Source organism: Myiozetetes cayanensis, unplaced genomic scaffold (assembly GCF_022539395.1).
Source record: "Myiozetetes cayanensis isolate MyiCay16 unplaced genomic scaffold, myiCay2020 scf23, whole genome shotgun sequence".
Classification (NCBI taxonomy): Eukaryota; Metazoa; Chordata; class Aves; order Passeriformes; family Tyrannidae; genus Myiozetetes; species Myiozetetes cayanensis.
The window spans coordinates 9,008,778-9,036,228 of record NW_026087445.1 but is presented as its reverse complement, the minus strand read 5'-3'; the positions used below and the strand labels follow the sequence as shown (position 1 = coordinate 9,036,228).

The following is a 27,451-nucleotide window of genomic DNA, read 5'->3' as shown; positions in this document are numbered from 1 at the left end:
AGCCTCAAACTGATCCAGATATTCTTAGCTTTGCAACCCAAATACAGAGCTTGTTTTCTTTTGACAGTCAGAAGACTATTCTGGGGTGGTTTGTGCTTACTGTGAGTGTTTAGAATAAAGAAAGGAAGGACTGGGTATTCCCATCTTGCTTCAAAACTTGGCTCTTCTCTTCCAGTTTCCTTTTGGCCGCCGCTTGCCCTGCGACATCTACTGGCATGGGGTGTCGTTTCATGACAATAATATCTTCTCAGGTCAAGTCAACAAGTTTCCAGGTACTTCACTTCTGTTTCTGGTTTAAACAAATGCTTTAAGAACGTGATTATTTGACCTGTTTCTGTGTTTTACTGTTTTTAGTGGGAATTATCTGCCTAATCAGCTGATAATATTTCTAGCATGTTACTGGGCTTGGTAGGTGATTTCTGTTTAGGAGGTAAGGATATGAGAATAGGTCTCTTGAACAGTTTCTTAACTGAAACTTGTTTTGGAGAGAAAGTGGTTTTGATGAGAAGAATACTTCAAACACATGAATTTAGGAAATATTAGAGTGTCAGGCTATAATTTAAGTGAAGTGTGCAATTACTGTCTGTTATCTGGTGCTGATAACAGTGCTGTATCTTTGGATTTGGTTTTGATTCAAAGTGGAAGGAATCTGTTTTGTTTCCCACTTCAGCTTATCTCGGGGAGAAGCTCGAAGCAGAATTCCTTAAATGGATTTTTTAATATTGAAGAGTTCATGTCAGTCCTCATCTTATGATGACTCTTCTACTTTTTTAAGCTCCTTTTTTCCTCATTTAATCCCTGTTGAGATCTCTCTAAATAAGAGCTAAGAGCTTAGGTATTGACTTATCTAAGCCCTTTACTTCAGATTTATTGCTGCTGTTAGTATGCTGTGAGCATAAGAACCTCAGATATCGAACTCCAGGCTTTATTTCACCTTGACTTTCTCCTGCCTGAGGGAAGTTCCCACTCAGGTGTAGGATCCTATAGTTTTCTGGTGGTTTCAATCAGTGTTAGGTGGATGTTACCTCTCTACTCTGGCTTCTACCTGCTGAGCAAGTGGCTGCACAGGAGTCAAACCAGAGCCCTTCAGAACCACACCTGATTTCCAGGAATGTTGTGCTAACTTGGTGCTGGGTTTTACTGGAAACTTTTCCATAAAAATAACGCCTTAGTCATGTTCCTAATGGATATGGGGTTTCAATAAATATAAATAAATAATAATTAAAAATATATATGTGAGTTTGTTTTGCTGTTCACAAAATAACCTGTTCTTTGAGATTGTGCAGCTACTTAAATGACTGCAAAGTAAAGACAAAGTGGTGGATTATATTCAAATGGCATTTTTACACATTCCTTGGAACAATAGGTAATAAAAATAATTTTTGATTGTGGCAAAGACAAAAGTTAATATTTGACTAAAGCTTTCTGCCTTTTATTCTGAGCTGTATTTTTGAGAGCTAATTTTTTTCCACTATGCTACAGTAACACGTACAATGGGAAATATGGCAGGGGAACACTACAACTATTTTGTCAGATTTTAAATTTTAAAAGGTGTTCAGCTTTATTGGCAGCAGTGACCAGAGTGCCTTCCCAGTAGAGTGGGTAGTGATTAACCATTCACTTTTAGGATGAGACTTGGGAGTGGATTTTTTGTCACTTCTGGACACTGTTCCTTTCCCAGGCATGATGGAGACAGTACGGAAAATTACCCTGAGTCGGGCCATGAGAACAATGCAGGACCTGTTTCCTCTGGAGTATAACTTCTATCCTCGCTCCTGGATCCTTCCAGAAGAGCTTCCCCTCTTTGTGGCTGAGGTAGATCACTTTTACTCTCAGGATAGTACAACTTGTTGGCTATTGTACCCATGTCTTTCTTTAGTCTTCTACCAGGTTAATTAAAATCTCCCTAAGGGGCTGTGCATGACATCTTTCTTTTCCAGTTTGTCTGGGATCAGTCTTAGTCTGGATGAACTCCCTTTATTTGATATGTTCTGGAATAAACATCAAAACAGTTCTGCTTCTCTGCCATCTCAGGAAAGAGGTCTGACAGTTGAACCTGGTAGAGCCATAAGCTCTTTCCCTGCACATTCTCCTGGCCTGAGGAGGTTCCAGGGCAGTGTGGGGAGTGTGGTGCTTCCCCAGCTTCACTGGCACTGCAGTCTTTGTGGTCCATTTGGCCTGTTGTGTCAAAATCCTTCAGAAGAGCATTTTGTACTGTGCCTTGTTAAACACACTCACATTTTCCCTTGTCACACTGTTGCTTTAACTATTCAGCATGGAATTAAATACCATTCTTTTTCAGCTTTTTGGAGGAAAAATGAAAGTGATGCTGTGTTGGTGTTTTGTTCTGTTATTACAAATATTTTTAAAACATTGTGTGTGTGTTTATTTAACCCTGTCTGACTCGCCCAGTGTCTTCTTGCCTCCCACAGTGTGCTCTGCTTGGATGAGTGAGGAGAAAAAGGTCTGGGCTTTAACAGGCTCCTGTACTGTGTGTTACCTCTTAGATAATTGCCATATTCACAATCCAATTGAATCCATGAACATATTTTTATTATTTTTGTTTTTAATTAATGTTTTTAAAAATTATATATTTTTTAAAATTCTTTTTAACACACTCCTCAAGTGTGCTGGGTCAGTGTTTTGTGGCACTGCTGGGAGCAGCAAAAATGACTAAAATCCCAACAGCACTTCAGCCTTGTTGCTGCACAAACAGTAGGACGGAGTTTAGTGACGACAGGTCGATCAGTGCAAACAACCTGGCACTAAACTTGCAGAAGGGTGCAGCGGGGGCATGCTGAGGAGTTTTTTGGGGGGTGCAAGGCACTGCTGCCCCGTGCTGAGCGGGAGAGGCTGAGCTGCTCAGCCCCGTGCGCTGGCAGCAGGTGGCACTGCGAGTGAACACTGCTCTGCTTCGGCGCTCGCTGCGGGGAAAACGAGCCGCGTTTTGTTCCAAGAGTAACAGATGTCCAGTAACACACTCCTAGGAGTTTCCTCTGCATATGTTCTTCCATCTGTGTTGGAGAAAAAGCATAGTTCTTGTTATCAAACATTATATTTTATGTTGTAAGAGTTTATGTTCTACTTAACACGAGTTCGGAGTGTAACCCCTCCAGAACAGGGAGGAATACAAACCAAAACATTCCAAATCCACTGTGAACCGTAAAAGGTTCAGAACACTTTTCACTTGCAGTTTTGTGAGTTCTCAGTAGGAGTTCTCCAGTCTTTTCTGTTGCTTATTTGTTCATATGTGGTGTTGTTTGCTTTGCAACTGAGGGACCCTAATGCTGCCAAAAACGTCAGCTCTCCGAGGCTGCATTTCAGCTTGTTCACAAAGAGGAGCTCAGCACTGATGGTGTCTGCACGTTAGACGTGTCCCTGACACAAATGGTGTGTCAGTGGAGCTGTGGGTCACACGTGAGAAATGGTTTGGTGCTGTTTGTAGAAGAAACTCCTTGAGAATTGAAGTCTTGCTGCCTCCCCTGATGCACTGCAACATCTCAAAATGATTTCTCTCTCACGTATTCTTATTGTGCCTCACTTCAGTAGTCATGATTGTGAAGGTGTCAATAATGAAATCAGATGTTTTCAGCTTTTCCCACTTTCCCCTATGCCTAGATTCAGGCGGAAAACACTACAGGTAATATTAATCTTCTGTGCTTTGAAAGCCAGTAGTTGGTGAGTAAACTACGCTCTTGAGTTTGTGGTGGATGAGCTTCAAATTGGAAATACCAACAAAAAGGTAGTTCCCTTAGTGTCATTTATATCGAAATGATGGTGGATATTTTCAACAAGGTCTTAAAAGTTCATTTTACTTCTTTGTGATGTCTGTGAGGATGATGAATAGGCCAGTACGATTAATTTTTAATAAGGATCTAATTTGGACAGTCTAATTTCTAGCACAGCGTATTTTTGGTGGTTTAATCAGGTTTTCAGCTTTTGGATACCTCTTAGGCATAGACATGAATATTCTGGTCTTTGTGCTGTCAAATCTTATAGCCCATTATATACATTTTTCCCAGAACACTGTGTTCATTCACCCTGTGTCTTCTCAGGAAAGGCAAACGCACAGATTTTCCTCAAACTCTCCTCTTGCTGTTGACTGTAAATGGTTAACGTGTTTTTAAAGATAATTTCCTTCTGTCCAGCAAAGGACACAGAAATATCTCATTTCATATGAACTAGTTTTCCTACATGAGTGAATTTTCTAAGTCTGGACAAGCCTCCTCGTAATGAGAATCTGAAAGAATGTAGTTGAGGGGATTGCTGGAGAATTTGAAGATGACTGTTGGGAATTTCCTTGAAGATCAAGAAACCATCTGTTTTCTTCAAGACAGTCAATCTGCTGAAAAACAGACTGACTCTGGATTACTATTCCCCCTTTCCACACCAGCCTATCTTCATCTGCCATGTGTAGATTTTGATGGACTAGAAAGCCTGAATAATGTCCAGGCCATCTAGTCCATCAAAAATGGACTAAAAGGAGAGGGAGAAAACGATGTGTTTTCTATTTTAAGAGTAGAGTGAAGCATGAGGTCTCTGAGAGCAGTGGCTGTTACAGTGCAGTATTTTTGAAAAGCAGGTTGCTGTTGCATCTTTAGCAATAGTCCCTGGAAAGCATCATCTCCTTTGGAAAGGTGCTGCTGGAGCGGAGCAGGAGTAGCCTGAGGGGTGAACAGCAGAGGTGGGTCTGGGAGGCAGATTGTTCCACCTGGTATCTTAGAGGTTCTGTGTAACTTTCTGCCCTGGTAGACCATGATTGGCACTTCACACATTCAACTAGAGTCACATCAGGGTCTGTTTAGTCATGGAGGGTTCAGATTAAGCAGGTCTGTCTCTGTGATGCTGAGTTTAACAACGGTGAACCAGAGAACTCCTCTGCTCTGCAGAGTAATGTCACATCAAGGAAGATTATTCTACAGTGGTAAAAAGACTAGGGCATAAATCCTGCTTTCCTTCTTTGCACATCTAGGCTTGCTGATCTACTTGGACTTATTTATCCATGTGCCATTTATGTAAGCCTGACCTCCACTGAGGCATTTTATCCCTCAAAGTGACCTATTTTGGAGAAGGATCTTTCACTGAGTCAGTGTGACACCTGTCTGTGAGAAAAATCCTAGTCTGGATAATGGAGCTTGAGTTTCTCCTGCAGCTGGTAGGAAGGCTTTCAGCAGTGTGACTCTCAGTGAAATAAATAACTGGATAGGGTGGAGCCAGGAGTCCTTCAGACCTTGGGAATGTCACTGCTGGCAGAGCTGGGCCTCTCATGGGGGTCAGTGGCTCAATGTCACAGCAGAGAGAATCACAGTGATCTGACCACGCTCAGCCTTTTCCTGTGGGCTGATTTTTTTCCTCTCACTCTGCAGTGCCAGGCCTGATGGTGGCAACTGATTGTTTTTTCTTTGTTAGCTTGTGTCCTCAGGCTTCTAAAAGTCAATCTGCAGTTGTTGCTGGTGAGCCACAGGGCAAAACCAGATCTCCGCCTGGGTTCAGCACGTGCCTGGCTGAAGGGAGAGAGTAGCAGCTGCAGGTCTGGTGCCCCAAAATGTGTGAATGCAAGAAAAGAATGATCTGTGCTGTGACATCCCTCCCTCTTGAAGAGGTTTTAAGTGCTTTGTTCTTCTGAATCCCATGAGTAGCTGATAAACCCGTAACCTGCATCCTGTGTTTTCTTTAGCTGCTTTCTTTGTTAGGGCTCCCTTTTCTTTCTCAGCTTCACCTCTGCTAATTGAGGCATCTCCATCTCTGCAGGTCTGACTTTTGCTATACAAGTAATAAATAAACTGAAGTTTATTTAGGCAGCGAGAAATACGTTTGTAACATGAAAGATTTGACACTCAGCAGATATGTCAGTGACCTGGTTATATCTGTACATGGCTCAACATTCCCAGTTTTACTAACATTGGGCATCTGATTGTGAAAAATATTCAGCGTGGGAAAAACTATTGTCAGTGTCAAATTTTTACTTTATTTTTCCTTTTCTGGTACTGCTTGCATTCATACCTGAATAAATAAGGCATCTTTCCTTATGTCAATAATTATCCTTGTCAGTTATTGTTCAAAATGTAGCACAAAAGTTTAACTTTGCAGTTTCATACACTACTAAAGTGGATCTCTTGAGATACCATGTTTCCTTCTACCAATTGGTACTGAACATGAAAAAGAAGTTCTTGAAATCATTTATGCAATGGCTTGTTAAATAAAATGACATTCTGTCTGTAGTAGTAATTCCCTACTCATACTTTTTTGTTTCTCCTTGTGCTTCTCAGCACTGTTTATCATCTACCCTTTTTGCATGGTGTTTACTACTCTGGGGGTGTGATCATGCCGTTATAATTTATTTTTGTTCACTGCCTTGCAGAGTATCAGCCCTTCTCCCCCACTCAGTCAGTGCCTTTCAGTGAATGCTTTTCCTTGCAGGTTCGTGTGATGAAGGACAGCGATCCGTCCTGGAAGCCCACTTTTATTGTGAAACCCGATGGAGGCTGCCAGGGGGATGGAATCTACCTCATTAAGGACCCCAGTGACATCAGGCTGACAGGGAGCATCCAGAGCCGGCCAGCTGTGGTCCAGGAATATATCTGCAAGCCACTGCTTGTGGACAAACTGAAGTTCGATATTCGTCTTTATGTCCTGCTGAAATCCTTAGAACCCTTAGAGATTTATATAGCCAAAGATGGACTTTCTAGGTTTTGTACAGAGCCCTATCAAGAACCCACCTTAAAAAATTTGCACCAGGTTTTTATGCACTTAACCAACTACTCACTAAATATCCATAGTGAGAATTTCATCCATTCTGACAGTGTAAACACTGGCAGCAAGAGGACTTTTTCAAGCATTCTGTGCAGACTGTCTTCCAGAGGAGCTGATGTCAAAAAGCTCTGGTCAGATATAATTTCACTGGTGATTAAAACAATTATTGCACTGACTCCAGAACTGAAAGTTTACTATCAGTCTGACATCCCATCAGGAAAGCCTGGACCAACTTGCTTCCAGGTAGGTTGGAATTTCTGCCAGGAGTGCAGTTATTTCTATGCATGGATTAATTCTGTGGATGTTTAATGCCTTTTCCAAAAGGTTTCTTTAGTGGTGTTGCAGATCACAGTTGGGTGTCTGTGTGTGCACACCCTGGACAGCATTGTGGGAGCTCAGAGCTACGTTCTCCTTGCCCAAGCCAAACCTCCTGACCTGTGTTACCACTAGCCCTAAACATATGTGGAGAATTGTCACTGGGTGTAATTTGTCACTAATGTTATTCACTCCAGTTCCCATCTTCTGCGTGTCAGAACTGAAGATTTGCGGCTTCCTCATGCTCCTGTGATCGTGGCAATGTGAAGATCCAGTTGTCACGGGTGCCAAGATTCCATGTTGGCAGATGCAGTATTTAGGGGTGGGGGTGGTGTGAAAGGAGCCATTGGTATCCAAGACAAATGGCTTCTGTGATTGCTCAGCAGTATATAGAGCTTCTCAGTTATTTATCTCCTGCCCCTCACATGTTTCTTCCTCAATGTTGCCATATGGGCGACCATTGCATTCTCTAGGAGAACTCTGGGAGTGGAACTGAAGTAACATATTGCTTGTTAATGCACAGATTTTAGGGTTTGACATTCTCCTGATGAAAAACTTGAAGCCCATGTTACTAGAAGTAAATGCAAACCCCAGCATGAGAATAGAACATGAGCAAGAGGTAAGACTTCTCAGTGTGATGGTGATATTGGAAGGAAATTGCTTAGGTTGGGTTTTCTGGGCTTTTTTCCCCATGTTTGAAAGATGAGAGCTGTCTGCTAATATGAAACCTCCAAGGTTCTCTGTAATTTTCTGCTTTGAAATCATTGCTAATCTTATACGCTGGAAATATGACTTATTGGAATAGTGAAAGCTCTCCATCATCTTTGTCATAAATGCATTTATTCATCATCCCCTGCAGTTGTTAATTGTGTTTAGGGGATTGCTAATAATCTTTTTCACGTTTGTATACATGACATAAACAGTAACATCGGCAACAATGGTTTTTTTAATATTTCAGTTTCCTAGAGAAATTTGCCACAATTTGTTGTAACATCATACTGAAAACGTGAGGGTTTGTGTATCCTTGCAAGAAGTATTTTGTAATCCATCACTGTGTATTTAAAGTATAGATGATGTGTGTAATGTTTTAGCCAATGTGGACTAAATAATCCTTAGTTCTGCAGTGAGTAACTGTGTCCCTTTGTGATGTAAAGCTTTCTCCTGGAGTATTTGAGAATGTCCCCAGCCCTGTGGATGAAGAAGTGAAAGTCGCTGTCATCAGGGACACTCTGCGCCTGGTGGACCCCCAGAAAAAAAAGAGGAAAGATGCCCAGTAAGTGTGTCTGTTTTCTCTGGGATTTGCATCCGTACCTTGCAGTAAGTATAAAAGGGAAATATTTTTCCCCAGCTGTATTAGTTTGTCCAGGACACTGAGTTCCCAGCTTGGCCCTGGCCACGTGCTGCTTTCCTGCAGGAGTGGTGGAAGTTCAGGGGGAGCTGAAGGAACTGAAGAGTTCCACGAGCTGATGGGAAATCAGGATTCATCAGATCCCCTGGAGGATCTTACTCTTAACTGGTGCAAACAGTTTAGTAACTCAGATTTATTTATTTGTACTTGAGGCTTCTTTTTTTATTCCAAACAGTCACGAGATGTAAGTTTGTTTATTAATTTGCTTGAAAGTCACAAATTAGTCTGAATGAATTGCCCCATTGGAGCTGAAAAGTATTAATATTGTGTTTAGAAATTGCTTCCTTGATCTGTGATAATAAACATAGTTAAATTTATGATCTAGAAATGAGAGGAGCTGCCTGAAGCAGCTTGCACAGAAATGCCAGTGGTGGGATAAGGCTGAGAGAAATCACATCTTCTCTTTTGATAAACCACCTTATTTTAAGCAGTTTCTTGGAGACATGAAAGGGAGATTGTTTAAATTTTTTATTTTTTCCCCAGAAATTCTTGCTCACAGGCCTGCCTCCATACTAGAATATCCATTTTGTGCTTCTCTTGGCACTTTGTGGCACCCTGAAATATGTTATTCATGTTCTATAATGATTTCAGGTGCAAGTTTGCCAGCCTTTTGTAGACTGAGTTCCACGAACACGACATGACTGATACTCCTTACAAGTTCTGTATTATTGTAATATTATTATAAGATCAAACTCTTCTTTCAAAGGCAGTGCCACGCGTAGAGGTTGCTGTGGTCAGTGTACAGAACGTTTTGCAAAGCAATTTATACTCTGTACTTAACCTCCACCCTTAAGATTACTGCAGTACATGGAGCTGAAAAAGATCATTTTTTAACCTGTAATTATGTAACTAGTCATGTCCTTTTTTTATGTCAGGCATTCATTAACTACATATTAGATATGGGAAAAAAAAGGCAAATGATAATTACAAATAAATTGCTGGAGGACACCAGTCTGTGTGGAAGGCACATTCAGCTGAGGGTTCTTCTCTGATACATTTTGAGTGCTAAATAATTTATAACAGGATTAGCTGGTGATGAGATAAACCATTGGCTCTTCACAGCAAGAATTCATCAGTGATGCAGATTTTTTTTCAGGATAATCTGGTTAACAGAGCATCTTGTTAATGAATATCTCTGTGTCTTCACCATAAATCAACCCTGTTTCTTTCTGCAAAGGGCAATACCCTGGTAATTTTTTGTGTGGATGTGCAGGAACTCGAGGGACAACTGCCCAACCCTTTCAGCTGTGATTTAGTCCCTCTGCTTCCAGGTGCTTTTTATTGAACTGAGATGGTGTGTGGAGCTTCTAGAGTAAAATTTGACCTACTGTTAGAAAAAAACCCGTAAAGAATTCCTGTTCTGACAGCAGCAAATATTGTACACTTGAGTTTTGGTGCTAATTAAGTAATGGACATTAATCTCAGTAAAGTTTTAGCAATATGTGTAACACAGAGTTTGAACACACAGGGGAAATACTGAGAAGTCTGAGCTGCATCTCAGGTAAATATTCTGCTGTGGAGATGGATTTGATTTCCTTCTAATTATCTCCCAGATTAAAATAAATGAAGCATCTAAATGAAAGTGAGTTTTAGAAGTCATCCTGAAGTACTTCATTATCACGAAAGATTAATAGCTCGGAATTTTTTATTTAGTTTAATTTTTCCTCATCTTCATGGAGTTTTGATGTGTTTTTTCCTCCTTCTTTCCATGTGATGTATAATACTGAAAGTTAAGCTGAATAAAACCAGTTTATCATTCCACACGTACCTATTAATTTTTCCAACACAACTCCAGTGTTTATGTGCACTGATCACTAATAATTATCTTGGCACTGCCAATAATTAATGATTGAAAATCTGCAGTTCCAATCAATGTACTTACATGCACATGGTGGCTGTTCCACTGTAGAACTGCTCTTTTCTTAGGTTTAAGAATTTGTCCTGGCCACTGAAGCACTGAGGTGTGTGGGTCATATTTTGTGCCTAGAGCAGCTTTAAACAGAACTTTTAATTCATGCTGAGACTTTTTTTTTATTTAATAGACAAAATATCTTCTGTTGTAGAGTTTAGGGAAGATTTCGTGTGGTTCAAAATGGAGTCAAAAATGTAGACCTTCTTCCTGCCCTAGCTTTGGTTCCTAGACTAGTCCTGTTTTCCTTAGGCATCCTTACTGTGGAACTCAAGTTTCACTCCTCACTGAGACAGTAAAACATTTCACAGAATAATAAGGTACTAACTGTTTGCCTTTGTTTGTGGGCAGTGCTGTTCCCATGGATTTTAAGGCTGGAGTAGATCATGGCAGTCAGCCAGGCCAGTGACATGCTGGAACAAACACGGTTATTGGGGGGATTGAAACTTGTCTAAAGCTTGTGTAGTATTAAACTTGCTCTGGGTTCCCTCCTGGCAGCAGAGGTGCTGTTCACAGCCTGCTGGAGGTGGGAGAAGCCTTCAGCTACAGGAAATGTGCACAATTAAATGAATGGTCTAATGACACCGAACGACATGGAAAGTAAATCAACGTTACTTATGTAAACAGCAGTTTAATTAGGATAATCACTGATGCAAATCATTGTGGATGTTGTGCCTCCAACAGAAAATCCATTTCAAAAGGCTTCACAAACTTCTATTTTTCTGTGCCTAATTTGGAATCTTTATGGTGGTAAAAGGTTTTAGTTTCAGTGTTTGTTTAATTATTAGCAATTTATTGTTCTTCAAATTTTATTAGATCTGAGGAGCCAAAAAGAGTCTCAGTCTCGGTTTGAGTGCTGTGTGTTCTCCACTGATGTCAGATGTTTGACTGGTGGTATAATGGCAAACTGGGAGGATCACTTGGAGCAGGACTGCTCTTGATTGTTTTAGGAAGATCATTTATATCATCTCATCAATGCTAATGACCCGCTTTCCTGTCAAAAATATTTATGCCCTAGTTTATTAATGCTAATTAATCCAGCAATAATAAAGACTTCTTTGTGTTTTGGGTGCTGTTGTTTACTCTGTGTCCTAGTATGATCTCTTGCATTTACATGCCTGGTTTCTTACATATTTCAAGACAGAAAATAAGCATTTTATTCTTCTGATAAAGAAGTCACAGCCTTGTGGCACGCATGCCATCAGAAATATGAGTTACTCATGGAATAAATCTGCCTTTTCCTTGCTGGAGAGGATGAAGATGCAGCTCCCTAAGTAGCATAATGACTTTATTCAGCTCTGAAATAGTCATTGACAGGAGAAAGAATTGAAACACTTTGGAAATGAAATGTAATCTAATCTATGGCTGTTACAAAAACAATCAATTCATTGTGCCCTCCAAACTGAGTGCTTTTGGTTTATTACCTATGATGGCCTCGCTGTTTCTCTGCTAGTTTATCTTTCCTTGGGTGTTACTCTCTGCCCATGCCACTGCAGTGCCTTTTCTATTTGAAATCAGCCTTGAAATTTATTTGTGAGGTTCTGATTATTTTTTTTTTTTTTTAATTTCTTTTAAAAAATATGTCAGGTACAATTCTCCTCTCTGGACTCTGTGGCTCTAGCAGATGTCAAATATGATTAACTAATTTCCTGAGCAGGAAGAACCCCAATGTGGTCGCTCTCAGATTTTTGCAAGATCAGCACACAAACACTGGCTAATGTCACTCTGTTCCGAGAGCACCCTCTAAATATTAATGTCTGTCAGGCTGACTTTTTATTTTATTCTTTTACTGTAATGTAGTTAGGGAGAAATTCAGTCAAGGTTTTGTAGAATTTACTACACAAAAGATCTTCCTCTTGCACAGAAAAAAAGATGGTTAATTTTTTCCACTGTGTGAATTACACAACTTGCTCACTTTAAATGATTTCTCTCTCTGATGGAGGACAAAATTAATAGTTTCTAGGGGGAGAATGTCATCTGTATTTAATGAAAACATGAATTAATTTCTGGACATTCTACCTAGCAGGCTTTCTGACTTAAATGTGACTTATTTTACAGTGGCAGCTTCTTTAGGAGATGTCACCTGCTGTGCTGGTGACCGATGGCTGTGACCTTGTCACTTAACTGCAGCAGGAATATGGGTCTTTACTTAAACAGGCCTTGCAGTGAAGGATCTCTTTTGTATGTTCCAAAGACATTTTCCAAATCCTAGAGCTATTCTTAATTTCTTGGTGTTGAGAATCAGTTTTGTACTTCCTTAAGAAAAAAAAAAAAAAACAAAATCAGGAAATCACCTGTTCATCTGTATCCCATTTATTTCCCAGATATTTCTATTCAGTTTCATAACCTCCCCTGATGTTTGTGTCATGTTTAATGGAAATATGAAAATAACACTGTGCAGAGCTGTCTCGAGAGTATGATTACCCTAGATTTTTCTGATGATAAAGTCATTCTTGCCATTTATTACTGTGTTTATCTCACTATCCCTATTCTAAAGTTATGATTGTGTGGCAGGGGTGGTTTAAGAGGGTCAGGAACTCAGTGCACAGGCACGTGGAGAGGCTGGATGGGAGGATGCTGGTGCTGCAGCTCTCCCTGATCAGAAAATAATGACAGTTCTTCAGGCTTGCTGTAACATATCTCACTTTCCACTGCTGTGAGCAACTGGATGATGTTCCTCAGGGATTCATTACTCAGGGCTGTCGGTGCCCTTTGCGTGATGTGGAGCGAGTTTAGTGCTTATCAAAAGGAGCACGAAACAAACCCGGCTGGGGCAGCAGCGGTGGCTTGGTTTGCATTTGCTAATTGACTTTATGAGCTGACTGCTGGAGCTTGAGGTTGGTTCCTGGATCCCTTTGCTATCCCTTGGAAGTCTGCTCAGGTTTGCAGCTATTCAAATGCCTCTGGAGCACCACCTCTTCCTTCCAAGCCTTCCTTCTGCCCGGGAGTGTATAAACTCATATATGCGGCTTTCTGGAGATTGATCTTTCTCCTCTGTTTCATTTCAGAGGCTGACACAATTTTTTTCTCCATCAGTCAAAATGACCCAGCATTCATATTGAGGCTCTTTCTGGCAAAGCCCTTTGCAAGCACATTGAATTAGCCCCTTTCTCTTTCCTAGAGGGCTTTCTGCTTTATTCCTTCATCAGGCGACCTGCCAGCTCCACTATCAATTCTTGTCTGTTCCATTAGCCCGGGCGGCTTTTGATGGCTTAGACATGTGAGGGAGACTTTTAAACGTGATGTTTGTCAATGTTCCTTCAGCTCACATTACTGAGATGTTAACTTTGTTTTTCTGTGCTTGGAGAGTATTTATTTCCACTGCTATTTCTCATCCTGGCCCCAGTTCAGGTCGGTTTTCCGAAGCAGATGTTGTGGTGTCTTGATCCTTGCTCTCTGTTCTTGCTTTTCCAGTTATTTATCTGCTGCATCCTGAAGAGCATTTAACCTTTCTGCTATTGATTAGGACAGGCCCAATTGGAAATTCTCAAACTACCATGTCCCTCCATGAAGGGAAGGGAAGGATCTGGTAGTGTTTGCCTGACAGAATAGTTTGGTTTTAAGAGCCACTTAGAGGAAAGTGCCACGAGAGTGTTGTAATACAACAACAGAAAAGGCAATACTGAGTGCAGAACAGGGGCAAATAATTTGAATGTGCTGTGGCAGCAGTCCTAACACACAATAGATAATAAATAAAATCTGATGATGGGAGGGTCAGACATTTTAATTTATAAGGGACTCTAATCTGAAATATAATCTGAAATGATTTAAATGACTAAAAATGGGTAATAATAATATTTCTTTTAAAATGGCTAGGACTCATATCCCTAGCATAGATCCAGCAGGAATCAGTAATTCACTTCAGTGTTTTTCCCTATCAAACCATTACAGGAAAAGTTGATTTTGTGAAAATAACTCTGAACTAGGACACACAAGATGCAGTTTCTGTTCCTGATTCAGCAGTTTACTCAGTGACCTTTAGACAAAATATTTTCCTTCTGCTCCCATTTTCCTGCTGTGAAATGAGGATGAGTCTTGTCTCTCCCATGCATTGCCATCCTTCTACATTCACAGTCTTCAGGATATGGCCTGTTGTTGTGCTTCTTGGTATATAAGGGCAGTTTATTTATTGTTATATAAAAATATTACAGAAAAGCTTCTGTTTTCTTCTCTGGAAGACTCTAGATCTGATTTCTGCACTCCTCAGGAAATATCCCTGATGGTTATAAGGTTTTCTGCCATACAGAGTGCTTGGAGTCACTGTATTTTCTGCACAATATCCTGATTTGGTGCACGATGGGCTATTTGAATGTTCAGGATTTAAAAAGGGTTTTTCTCAATGTCAGTGTTTGATAGTGTTATTTTCATCTTCTCATTTTTACAGTGCTTTGCTAAGAAACTGGAGAACTTATGGAATATCACTGGAATGCACACAAACACAGCATTAAATAACTTGACAACGGATTAATTTACATTTATTCCTATTTTAGCCTTCACTATTGCAAAAAGTGCTGTTATTCATAGTCCAGTTTTGCAGGCAGGTCTGTGTTTGCTCACATATTGTATTCCAAGCACTCACATCTTGACTGGACAGGCTGTATTTTAACTTGCACACAAAGAGTGAATTCCGTGAATTCTGAACCTCTTGCAGTGACCCCATATTGAGGGACAGCTGGAAGTGCTTACAATGTACCGAGCAAGTGAGCTGATGACAGGCCCAGTTCATTTAGAAATTTTAATGGACAAGAATTGATATGGGTTGCAGGATTTGAAAAGGTTTCATTTTCAGCAGTGTGGAATTAATTGGCCCAAACCTGTCGTGTGCTGTAGCAGTAATTGGTGTGCTCAGTGCCCCCAGCTCCGGGGTGAGCCCAGCTCTGGGTTTGTGTTATCAAATTGGGAATGGAGACTAGTTTGTCCAATTAGACTTGAATCACAATGTTTTGAGATGCAGCTAATCTAATTAATTCTTTATTGACATCTCTTTTCTTTCCTTTTGCTCTTTAAAATCTCCTGTGAGCGCTAGAGGAAGCATTGGAGATAAATTGAGGAATGTGATCTGTCAAAAATATCTCCATGAAATCTGAACTTTCCAAACATTTGAATGTATCAAAACATCCTGGAGCTATTACATCTCTTAAACATTCACACCATATTACATTTTAAGTTGATCATTAAGAAGCTTTTTTGCCTTTTTTTTTTTTTTCTATTACAATGATTCTTAAATAAAAAGAAAACCTTTGTGATAAAATACAGAGAAAAAGAAAAATATGTCATTTTCCTCTAGTCTTTGTAGTGCAGCCACAAGAGTTGCTGAATTCTTTGAGGTTTACCTAAAAAGAAGGTCAGGAATAAAGTGGGGTGGCAGCTTAGTGTCCTTCCACATGGCATCAAAGTGAATGTGGAGGCAATGGGTCTAAATACATCTTTATATTCAGTTATTTGATTAGAGATTATAAGTGAGTCTTGGAGGTAACAGAACATGGCTTGGGGCAGGTTTGGATGTAGTTTGTGTCCCTCACACTGTCCCAGCAGCACTGAGGGGGCAGGAGGAGCCCTTTGACCTCCCTGAGGCGGGAGCAGCAGCCTGAATTTCCTCCTTCCCAAACTGCCAGCGTGGATCCTGGAGCTGCTCTGGGGTCTGCTCCTGCCCTGGCTGCATTCTAACAAAGGAACCTGCTTTTGTGCTGCTTTGTTTTGTTTTTTAAACCATGAAGTCAGCAGTACTTCAAAGCCAGCCTGGGGGCTGTGCTGCATACAGATGTGTGCTGTATCCAGGCGGTGCTGATGGGAAGGCTCAGCTGAAACCACTGAGAACGCAGATTAAATGTGCTCAGAGATTTGCTCAACTTGCATTGGATAGGATATAAAACAATAGCGGTTTTGACCTTACTCATCAAGTAATTAGGTGCTTATTGAAGTGTTTGATGGAGTCAGCTATCTGCACCTTAGAGAGGGTGAAATTACTGTGGCAGTTATGGCCATTCACCTTCTCCTGTAACCTCTGCTTGCAAAAATAATATTGTAGAGAGGTCCTTGGTATTCTTAGATGTTACTTCCACCATTCAGGGCTTCTTGTGTATAGCCTTCAAGGCTGACATCTCCTCAGCCTGGAAAGGGTTAGTGGGTTTGTGTTGAACAAGAGTTTAATTTCCAGATAATTTCCAGTACTTGGCTCAGGTTGTTTTGCCCTCAGTGATCAAACATCCACCAGCTCTGAAAGTGCAATACATTTTATCATGGAATGGTCTGGATTGGAAGGGACCTTAAATAACATCTCATTCCCCCCCCCTCTGTAATTTCCTCTTTGTTTATCAATACAAGAAATCTGTTGTGGTTTGAAGTTAAAACCACTTTCTTTGCTCTCTCCTATAGTCTGGGGCAGAGGCAACATCTGCCTGTGCCTTCCCTGTCCAAAGGGGTTCACTGAATTTCCATGGTCATACAGGGAAGGTGATTAATAGTTAGGCTGGAGTGCAGATTTTTTTCCTGACACTTTAATATGTTAATCATTTGAGCTGGGTTCCTTCTATCAGCAAAATCATCTTCACCTCTCTGTACCCTAGAGCTTGCTAACATAATCTGGTTTTTGGGTGGTATTTTACTGCAGGAGTAGTGATTCAGCTGCACTTTTCACTACAGAGCTTTTCCCTGGCTTTTGTATATGCACAGTTTCTATTATTAACATGCAGTTAAATGCTTCTTGAATGAAATTTGATTTTCAGGTATTATCTTAATTGCCTCGTCTAAAATGAAGGATATATGTTTATTTAATTTGACATTTCCCCTTTTACCTTCTCAAGTGTGGTTGTGCTGTGCAGAAGCAACTCTGCCTTTAAATTAATTTTTCCAGTTGATGTAAACTCCAGTAACTTCTAATTTTCTGTGATCTCTCCCATACTAAATTGCTTCCCACCAGATAGTTTTCATAGCATGTGTCCAAGTCTATACTATAAAGGGAAAATGTAGTGTACACAGTGTTTATTGATGTCTGCATATACAGCATGGCTACATGTACATAGTGTAAAAATGCCTTATTTCTTACCTACCTCCTTGCCTTCTTTACAATCTGTGTTATATGTAACTAAAACTGGGATAGCTTTGCATAAAATCTGTAGGAGGAGCCTGGAATACGTTGTCTTGGTTTGCAGTCCCAGTTCCTGGGGTGACTCCTGAGTCACAAGTGTGTCCTTTGTGTTCTCCCAGGGGTGACCCAACCCCTGAACAGATTGGCTTCCAACAAGCAGATTTCTTGCAGGCTGGGAGATGTTAGAACCAATCGATCAGCCAAGGGCAGACCGAGGTGTGTCACCTCACTGAGAGAAGAACCAAATCCCTGCTTGGAGTGGGGCTCCTGGGCCACGTCCCAGTGTTTAACAGACAACAGCGAAATGGAATAAATGAATGCTCATGCATGGATTATATCCCTGAATACCAATGGAAAGTTCTTATGTGCAGATGCCTTCTCGGAATTAGAATTTAAAATAGCGTGGATATACATGACAGCTGGAAATACCAATTTTTTGGTTTTTTTTCCTTCAACATGAATACTGTGATTTCTTGGGACAAAATTGAAAATTATATCTTTTCCTGGCAAGATGTTTACTGCTTTTCAATACTTTTTTTTTCCCCCTGTTGTAATTATAGGGTAAATGCAAGCATTTGTTTTTCCTAACATTTTCTCTTAAATAGGCATGGAATGAAAAATTAACGAAAAACGGGGTTTATTTCACTGATTTTTGCAAGAGCTTTATTATTCTCATTAGCTGCAGGCCATCAGACAGTCACTGCTCTCAGGTACTGCACATAATGAGTATGAATATTCAGTCATAAACACATTTGAGAGCTGTTTGCTTATTCCCCTGTTTATACTCAAATAACAGTGAGGGAGTGCAAAGCAGGATTTTAAGGGACAGCAGAATTAAGTGCTTGGGATTTTGACTTGGCTTAAGCAGAGGCATTGAGCAGAAAAATAACATTTTCCCTCTTACAGATATCCTTCAGGTGTCAGTTCTGCAGGATCCTGGTTTTATTACATCAATCACAAGCAGCTTAAGGCTTCCAAAAACATAGTCACAGACAGATGTTGAGCCTGTCTGGGGATTAGAAATATCCTCTTCCATTAAGTATAAATTAACTTAATCACCAGGTATGAAAGATAAGCAGCATAAACATCATTCCCTGAAGCTTTCATTAAAATTAAAATTCTATTTAAAACTAGGCTCGTACTTTCTATGACTTGATCCCCCTTCAAAGAGATTATATCTGCTGTAAATTTTTACAGTGACAGAGTGACAGAAATTAATGTATTGGGGGCAGTGATGTTCTCTATAATTTAACTTCTGCTGCTAGTCATCTTTTAGCAAGAGAGATGATTGGCTTATTTTTAAGTAATAATTGGTCTCTAGTCTCTGAAAAACTGAGAAAGCAATAAAACTGCCTAGCACCCAGTTGCCACAAAATGAAAGCATAAAGCCACATGACTTAATAGCAGTGTAATCATCAGTAGTGTTATTTTGTGTATGAGTTCACCTGCTTTAATAGGAGGATTAAGGCTGATAAAATGCAATTGCACTGCTGCTTTCTGCTCCATTGGATGACAGGATAAAGCTCCTTTTCTGTCCCAGCATAAGCTCAAGTGCTTTCTAAGAATAATTTCCACATGGGAAGAAATATCCCGGGGTTTTAGTTCTTTTTCTGTTCTACAGTAAGACACATGGTGGTCTAATTTCAGTGAATTCCCAGGCTTTAAAACTGGTTTGCCTTTGCACTATCCTGTATTATTATTTTACAGGCATATTTTTCTAAAGTAACAAAAGAAACTCTGGAGAAATAATGAGGCACATAAGTACCTTGAAAGGAAATAGTGAACACAAATAAATCTACTAGGAATAATAACAGCTCCCTCCACAAAAAATAAAGTATCAGGGACTGTATTTAATGATCTTTGTTCTATAATAATTTTTTGCTACAGTGGAATGGAGTCTTTGGGTGCAGAATTTGCATTGCTTATCCATTATTTCATTACTGTAATGCCATATTTTCTGCAGCACTCACAGCTGACAGGTAATAGCATAAGCATTCACTGCTTCTGTTGCATTAAAAGTAATAAATTTGTAGCTAATGCAGACTGATATCACCATTATTCTTAATGTTGGAAGTGATGTCAATTAATAATTAGGAAATAGCTGGTTTTTTTCAGCACCTGAGATTCCTCAGATGCATTTCTTCCTTAATGATTTAAACTGCTTGTTAGGGAAGGCTGCAGAAATCTCTCAAAGCAGAGCTCTAGTCTTCTCTGCATATGAAATGAAAATGTCAGTGATGTTCTCCTCCGTGGCTTTGTGTCCTCGGTGTGGAGCAGATCAGGATCCACGCCAAGCTCCTGCATCTTGGAAGCGCTCATTAACACTGCGTGAAGGCTGCAAACTTCCAGTCTTCTGTTTTCTGCCAAAAGCCATTTAATCTTTAATGAGAAGTGTTGATTTTTATAATAAATCCATCAATCTGAAGAGGCAGCGAACCATCCTTCTCCAAAAGGGGACGGATGGCTGTGGCAAGGAAATCCCACTGGTGGGACAGGAACGGGAAGTGTGGAAGGGGTGCTGAGGGTGAGAGCTGCTGTGATGGCTCTGACAGGCTGCAGGGGTTTCACTTTTCCAAGGGCCTGAGAAATTATTTTGGTCTTGTCAAGCAAATGGCAAGGCTGTGGAATGCACTTTTAATTTATCCATGGATTCACCCGAAATGCATTTGCCAACTCTCCCTTCCACACCGTTTCAGACCTGGAAGCTGCAAGTGAAGTTAGGCCTGGTCATGCTCACGATAACATCAAAATCCAAGGGAAGTGATTTACCCAATTTATTTCTCTAGCAGAGATACAGGTTCTTTTCTCTCAGAGAGAGATTGAAATTCTGCTTTCAGCACTTTGTGCTTCCCAGAGACTGAACAGCTGCTGTGTTTTCAAAATGTATTTGGTATGATCAGAAGTTCGTTGTCTGCCAACAACATGGTGATTATCAATCCTTATGTTTAATCTGATGGATTCTGCTCTTTGAAATATGGACTCTTCACTGGGGTTGCTTTGCCTGCCTCAAAGCATTCTCCAAGTGTTGAATAACTCTACGTTGGAGCAATAATTTTTCTAACATAACGTCAACAATCTCTTACTCTGTGGGTTTAACATTGCTTTAATACTTTTATCTTTGTGCTACTATATTATTATTTTGAAAGGAGGAAATACTTGTGCTATTGATGTTTTTTACTTTGCCAGAGGGCGAAGAGGGGATGAATATTCGGTTTCTTCAAATGACACTCACCAGTGGCCAGAAGAAAACAGAAGCTGATTACTCACACAACATGCAGGCGAACCATGAAACTGCTTGCTATGACATCCTGGGAGTGCTGGAAGTCTGTGTTAATAAAAGTAATGGGATTAGTTCATAAAAGCAAATTCATGAATGGTTGATAATGCAGAGACACTGCTCAGGCTTTGCCTTAGTTTCCTAAATGATTTATTTCTGTGAATGAGAACACAAACATGTCGTAACTGCACGCTCCAGGTACTAACACAGCTTGGTTCCTTGGGAGGTCCATATTCTGTGGTGATAAATGGGTGGATAGATAGATTTGTCATGCAAAATATTCTTTGCTTTTAACTATGCTAACATAGTCCTTGCTTTGGAGAATAGAGGCTCAGCTGAGGGAATAATTATAGCTTCAGAACCCAGAACATAATATTTTCTTTTATTAGGTAAGCAGTTGTAAGCTGATACTAAAATTGCTTAATTTATACTTCTAGCAATGCCCTAGATGTAAAATATAGCAAGTGATCATTCTTAGAAATATTAATATTGTGATTCTTACCCCAATTTATTGAGAATTTGGGAGTGAAATTTTATGTGCAAGTATACAAAATGCTGCGAATTTTGAAGCCTTTAATTAGTAGTTGCAGATTTGTTTGTCCCTTAGCAACGTTACATTTGCATAAAGATTAGGGCTGGTCAGAATGAAAAGGATAAAACATGGATGGTGGAAACATTAATAAATTAATAATCATGTATAAAAGATAAGTAGTCTTAGATGTCGTTTCCACAAGCTTTATTAAAATTTAAATTTTTTTTTTAAAGCTGCAGTAATATTTTCTCCACAGTTGATCATTTCTAAAGAAAGATCTGTCATAAGCTGCAGAATTAGAGAAATTAATGTATTGAGGTCAGACATTAGTATGTAAATTAAGCTTTGCTTTTTTCTGGGTGGCAACAGAAGCATTACCTTGTATTTGACCTTTCATTCATTTGCCTGACTCAGCTATGTCAGTCAAAACAATTAATTCTAACGAGCAGCTCCAAGTGTGGGGCTCAGCTTCCTTCTCCTCCCCGTGCCTGCTGGGAATTCCGTGAGAGAGGAGCTAATGGAGGGAAGCTGGGCAGGATTCTCCCCCTGGAGATGGGGACTTTCTGGTCCCTCCTCCACAACCCCATTGCAGGACTTCTCCAGGGACAGTTGGCAAGGTTGGCCAGAGCAGCTGTGGAAGTGTCCAAGGCCAGGTTGGACAGGGCTGGGATAGTGAGATGTGTCCCTGCCCTTGGGGAGTTCAGTCATCCCCCTCACCCTTATGGTGTGGTGATGGCAGATGGCAGTGAAATGCAGGAGAAAACGTAATGGTGCATTGCAAGGAGTGTAATTTGTCTAAGGGCTGGGGCAAAAAAACTGCTGTGCACTGGTTCCTTGCAAAGACATGCAGATCACAGTAAAATTCTGTGTTTATAGACACTGTGCCTGGCTGTGCCTACCCAGGCAGTTTGTCTTCATTAGTTGTGTGGAGACCACACCGAGGTGGGGGCATACCAGTTGAATAATACAGAAAATAAACTTTCATTGAGGTAGTGCCTGTGGCAGCAGTGGAGGATTGCACCTGGATATAATCAGTGTAAGTCAGTAAAGGTGAGTGTGCAGAATAGGCAGGTCTGTGTATAATTCATGATGTGGACAAGCTCCTGTGCAGGATTTACTTTGAAAAGCCTGAGTTTTAGTAAAAGTGCTAAATACACCTTTCACTTGAAATCAAATTATATGGTCATATTAATTAAGCTCTGGTGCATTAGAAAAGGAAACGTAAAGAAATCTTGGGGGAGGAAACTAAGGAATGAAAACAAAGCATTAAACTTTATAGAGGCAGTAACCTGCAAAAGCAAATTAAGAAGTATATTCCTTTTTTTTTTTTTTTTACTGAATGGAAGTACAAGATTTGGCAGTAAAGACTAAATTAAGTTTTCTTGTTCTGATTTAAATATTTTACAGACTTTCCCAATGTATAAGTGGAAAGGAATGAGACTTGCAGTAGCATACAAAAAAGCTACCAATACTTTTCTGATAAGAAATACAGATTTAAGAGGTGTTTCAGGTACAGATTTGTGAAGCAAGCACAGGTTTGCAGATGAGGAGGAGCTGTTGTTGCACAAGTCCTGTTTCAGTGAGCAGGGGGGATGGACAAAGCTCCTGCCTCTATGGCCAGGCAGCTCTGGGGCCAGAATTCATTCTTCTGAAGCTGATCCCTTTAACAGTGCTCTTTAGTGTTTTCTATAAAAAATGAAATTTCCTCAGCTCTGTGCCTTTTAAAGTAAAGCTTTATATTTTTTAACTAAACACATTAACGATGAATGAATAACGTACAATCCCAAACGCTGTTGAATTTGGAATGAGAAAGGGTTTGGGGCTTCCAGGCGTCATCAAAACAAGAGTTGTGTTCCAAACAGCATGAGCTTCTCTCCTACTGAGCACAAGATTTCACAGTTGGTCAAGGTCTGGTTCAACTGGCTGAAGATTTGAATTTTTAGCTTCATGAACAGACCTGTTAAGATTAAAAATAGAAGCCTACATGCTTGTTGTGTCTTGGCTGTACATCCTCTCACTCTTTTGGCAGGTGTTTGATGGCAGTGAAACCACCATCCGATCCTACATGACAGAGAACAAAACTAATAACTTGTTACTTTAGGCTTTACTCAACTAACGACAAAAATAACATTTTTCTGCTTTGCTATCTGCAGCAAAGAGAGACATTATCAAAGTTCTACCCAAGATTGCTATTTGTTTTTAAAGACTTTTTAGACTTTTGTCTCAGCAGTGATCACATTTATAGACGTTCAGCGTCAGTGAATGTAGGTGTGGATACAAAAGAGGTGGCGTCAGTTTAAAATTTTGTAGTGATGTTCTTGGCAGAGCAGGTGCTTTGTGACCCGCAGGGTGAGGGTCCCACCGGCACAGCCGTGACTCGGTGGCACGGGTGACATGACTACCACGAGCAGGCTGCTCCAGTGGAAGGTGGGGTGGAAGGGGATGAGCTCTGGTCCCTCCCAGCGCACCCTGTGTGATCCTGTGCCGCAGGTGTCTGCCCCTGGAGCACGCGGCGGAGTCGAGCGAGTCGCTGCTGGATGCGCTGCCGGCCGAGCGGCCCGAGCTGGACGCTCCCCGGAGCCCCGAGGCCGGACTGCCCTCCCTCTGCCTCAAGCAGGTGTTCCCCAAGTACGCCAAGCAGTTCAGCTACCTGCGGCTCGTGGACAGGGTGGCCGCGCTCTTCATCCGCTTCCTCGGCATCAAAGGCACCACCAAGCTGGGCCCGACGGGTTTCCGCACCTTTATAAGGTGGGTTGGATGAAAGCTGGCCCTGGTAGTGGGGCACCTGTAGGTTCTGTAATGCCTCCTAACATTGCCTGTTTCGTTGTAAAATAGGTAAGTTTTTGTCATTGCAAGCTCCTGAAATCCCTGACCTGTGAATCCGTGTCTGGCAGGGAGCGGGGCCTTTATTTGACAGCAGATCAGTGATACTTTGGCAGATACAATTTGCAGCCTTCGTCGACGTGTCACGTTCCCAGCAAATCGTAGAAATACCATTGTGAGAAAGTGACAACTGAAATTGGGTCACTTGATGTGATTGTGGCGGCTGTGGGGGCACAGCCGTGCGCCCCAGCCCGCGGGAAGGATTCCCGAATGCCAGCTCCTGATGCACTGTGCACGAAGGATTTGCATTGTGAAATTGCACCATGCAATGACAAGGAACTCAATTTATTTTTTTCACACGCTTTTTACTTGGGAGGGTTTTTTTGTTGTTTTTTTTATGGGTATATCTGTTTGAGTCATGGTCCAAATATCTCATTTTCTGTCTTTGATTGACTATGACAAAAGAAATGAGCAGCAGCAGCAGATGTACTCTTAAAACACAGATCCTGTTTCTATGCAGATGCATTTAGCATTCAGGAATGAATATAAACAATTTGGTTTATACAAATTACGATATATAGAAAATGACTGAAGGCATCTGCTCTATCCACAGACCAGCACAGGATTGCATCCAGTTCTGTATTTTCTGTTGTTTAATCCAGCCTTATTTTGGCACTTGTCAGGAACACAGAATAAATGCCAACATTTTCTTTTAAGAATATTCAAATAGATTGTCTTATCTGAATGAAATAGTATTTGCAGTTTCTTAATGCATGTTAAATTCAACCTTTTATTATTGGCAGATATTTTGTTTGTTTCTTCCCAGAGGATCTGTACCAGCTATATGGCCCTTTTGTGAAGTGCTGTCTTTGCTGCTCATTTCAGAAGGAAGGTCACATTTCTGTGAGCTCTATCACTCCTCAGGAATAAAATGGTCCACCAGCAGGATTTCGTGTGTGGGCACGTGTGTGTGGGCAAGTGCTTGCACAGACTGTCACCCAAATTCTGGCTAATCAGAATCTATCTTCCTTCAATATTTTCTTAATTCTAAAAAATAACTAAAAGGGAAACACTGAATGTGATTCTGCTCCTTGCTTGGGTGCTGCCTGAGATTTTCTGGGACTGTCTAGGCCAGACCTTGCTCTCTGTTTTAAGGAGCTCTGCTGAGGTTTGTGGGGTGAGAGTCTTTTCAGTTATCCAGGTTTGGGGTGGGTTTTTTTTGGTTTGTTTTGTTTTTCTTTTCAGGCTAGAAATTTTGGCCAGCTCTTTGGCATGGGCATGAGTGGCAGCCAGGCTGCCAGACATCTGGAAATCCTGGACACACATCCAATTTCCATATTCCGATGAGCACCGCACTGCGGACCCAGACACAGGAGTGTCACATCTCCACAGCCCCAGCAGCCCATCCAGGGTGATGCTGCTGTTCTCCAGGCAGTGTTCAGAACCACGAGGGTAAATCCCTTCGGTGTTCAGGCATGGAGAAGCAACGCTGTGCCTGAAAGTTTTCCTCCAGCCCTTTTCAAACAGGATCAGTCAGACAAATAAAGGAGTATTTTGCTGTGCAAACTCTGCCTCGTGCAGATTTGGGTGGGGGTCACAATGGACCAATTAGTTCCATTCTGTTACAGCCTCAGAGTACTGGCAGTAGCCTGGGAGAAAGCTCTGTGTGACGGTCAGGTCATATTTTTAATTGAAATATTCCGAGTTTGGGCCTGTTCTCTTTCAGATACGAGCACTTAATGAGCGCTGGTCTGTCTGATATCTGCTCTGTGTGTGTTATTAGACTGAGCAGGTTACAGTGGGTCTGTAAACACGGTCTCCCAGTTGCCCTTGCAGAATTTTTCCTTACTTGTGAGTTTGGATGTAATCAGAATCTCTTCTTTATTTTGTATTTTTTTAACAGAAACTGCAAACTGAGTAACAGCAATTTTTCAATGGCTGCTGTAGATATCCTGTACATTGATATCACAAGGAGGTGGAACAGCATGGGAATTGACCACAAAGAATCAGGTAACACAGGTTTGTATTCCAAAACTACAGATGCTGAATTTTGGGGTTATTTGTTTCCAATTTTGGTAGCTTAAGCACACTTCAGACATTCAGTAGAAATGGGAACAAGGCCCGTGCACCTGAGGCGTGAACAGCCAGTTCTTAGGGTTAGTTCTGTGGCATTTACCCTTCAGGGCAGTACTACTTTAGGTAGGTTAGGGTCACCTCAGTTTCACAGGTATGTAAAATATGAGTATTTGCATTTAGCAGTTCAGGGTGGGTATGTCTTTTCTGTGCTTAGCTGATAAAATTTCACTAGCAAAAAATAATAGACATGGAACTGAATCTTCAGGCTGTCATAAATTAAGAGATTTATTGACAGTCTCAGCGAACCAGATGTTTTTTAGGTGTTAAAACACAAAGTACCCACCTGTTCCTGTTGGTTTTGTGTTTGGCCCACTCCCAACTCTAACCATGGCAATCATAATTAATTCTGTTGTTCTAAAACAGCAGCTTCTAACTTTTCTCGTGATACGCTTCACATGAGTGTCACTTCTGGGGGAGAAAGTGTGTGTGCTACCAGAGGTGGTTTCCCTGCCTGCAGCTCACCATGACTGATAAAATAATTTACTGAGCTGGCAGCTGCTGCTTTCAGATAACTCAACAATTCCTTTGCAAGCTGTTTTACAGCCAAGATTGTAAACGACCCCAGCTGCAGCCTTGGTTGAGAGAAATTATACTTCAGAATGTAATTGTCATATTTTGAAAAGGTGCCTTTCCTGCAGCATCAGTAAGCCAACACTAAGTTAAAAACCCCAAACCTTTCAATATCTCGTCCTAAAATAATCTTCTTAAGTGTCTGTTCAAACTGGGAGAGCCAGTTAAAGCACAAAGCAGCTCTAACTGTGCCTTGTGGCTGCCATTCTGCACAGCCAATTGGGGTCTGGCTTCTTAATTAAGATTTCGAGTAGGTATTACTTCAAGGTTTTAAATACAATAATTAGTGTTAATACCCAGCCCCTCTTCCCCTTGGCTGTGGTAAATGTGTTATTAGTGAGATGTGATCGAACAACACCTGAAGAGTCTGTACTGCAGCATGTGGCTTCTGCAGGGGCCTTTTGTTTGTGAAGGGGCAGAGTTTTATTATAGCACAGACATTTTTTGGCACTGCACACTTCAGCTGTTTGTTTTTCATTCAGTTGAAACAAAACCACCGTTGTGGAGTTAGTGGGTCTGGCTGAACAAATGGCCTCTTCACCTTCAAAAGGGTTCGTACCTGTGCAGAGAGGAAGTCACGCTTCAGATGAACTCACATCCCTGAGAGGTGATGCTTGGTAGTGGGGTTGTCCTTACAGTGC

The 27,451-nt window shown here is 40.9% G+C and overlaps 1 protein-coding gene across 1 annotated transcript in view; it reads left to right on the top strand.

Annotated features, from left to right (window-relative positions):
* TTLL11 (tubulin tyrosine ligase like 11) overlaps positions 1–27,451 on the top strand; it is a 36,964-nt gene that overhangs the window by 6,489 nt on the left and 3,024 nt on the right. The window contains 7 exon segments of the mRNA XM_050320128.1: positions 176–272; positions 1,682–1,815; positions 6,421–6,996; positions 7,592–7,687; positions 8,223–8,341; positions 23,772–24,029; positions 26,008–26,114. Coding sequence (XP_050176085.1) covers positions 176–272; positions 1,682–1,815; positions 6,421–6,996; positions 7,592–7,687; positions 8,223–8,341; positions 23,772–24,029; positions 26,008–26,114 — 1,387 coding nt within the window.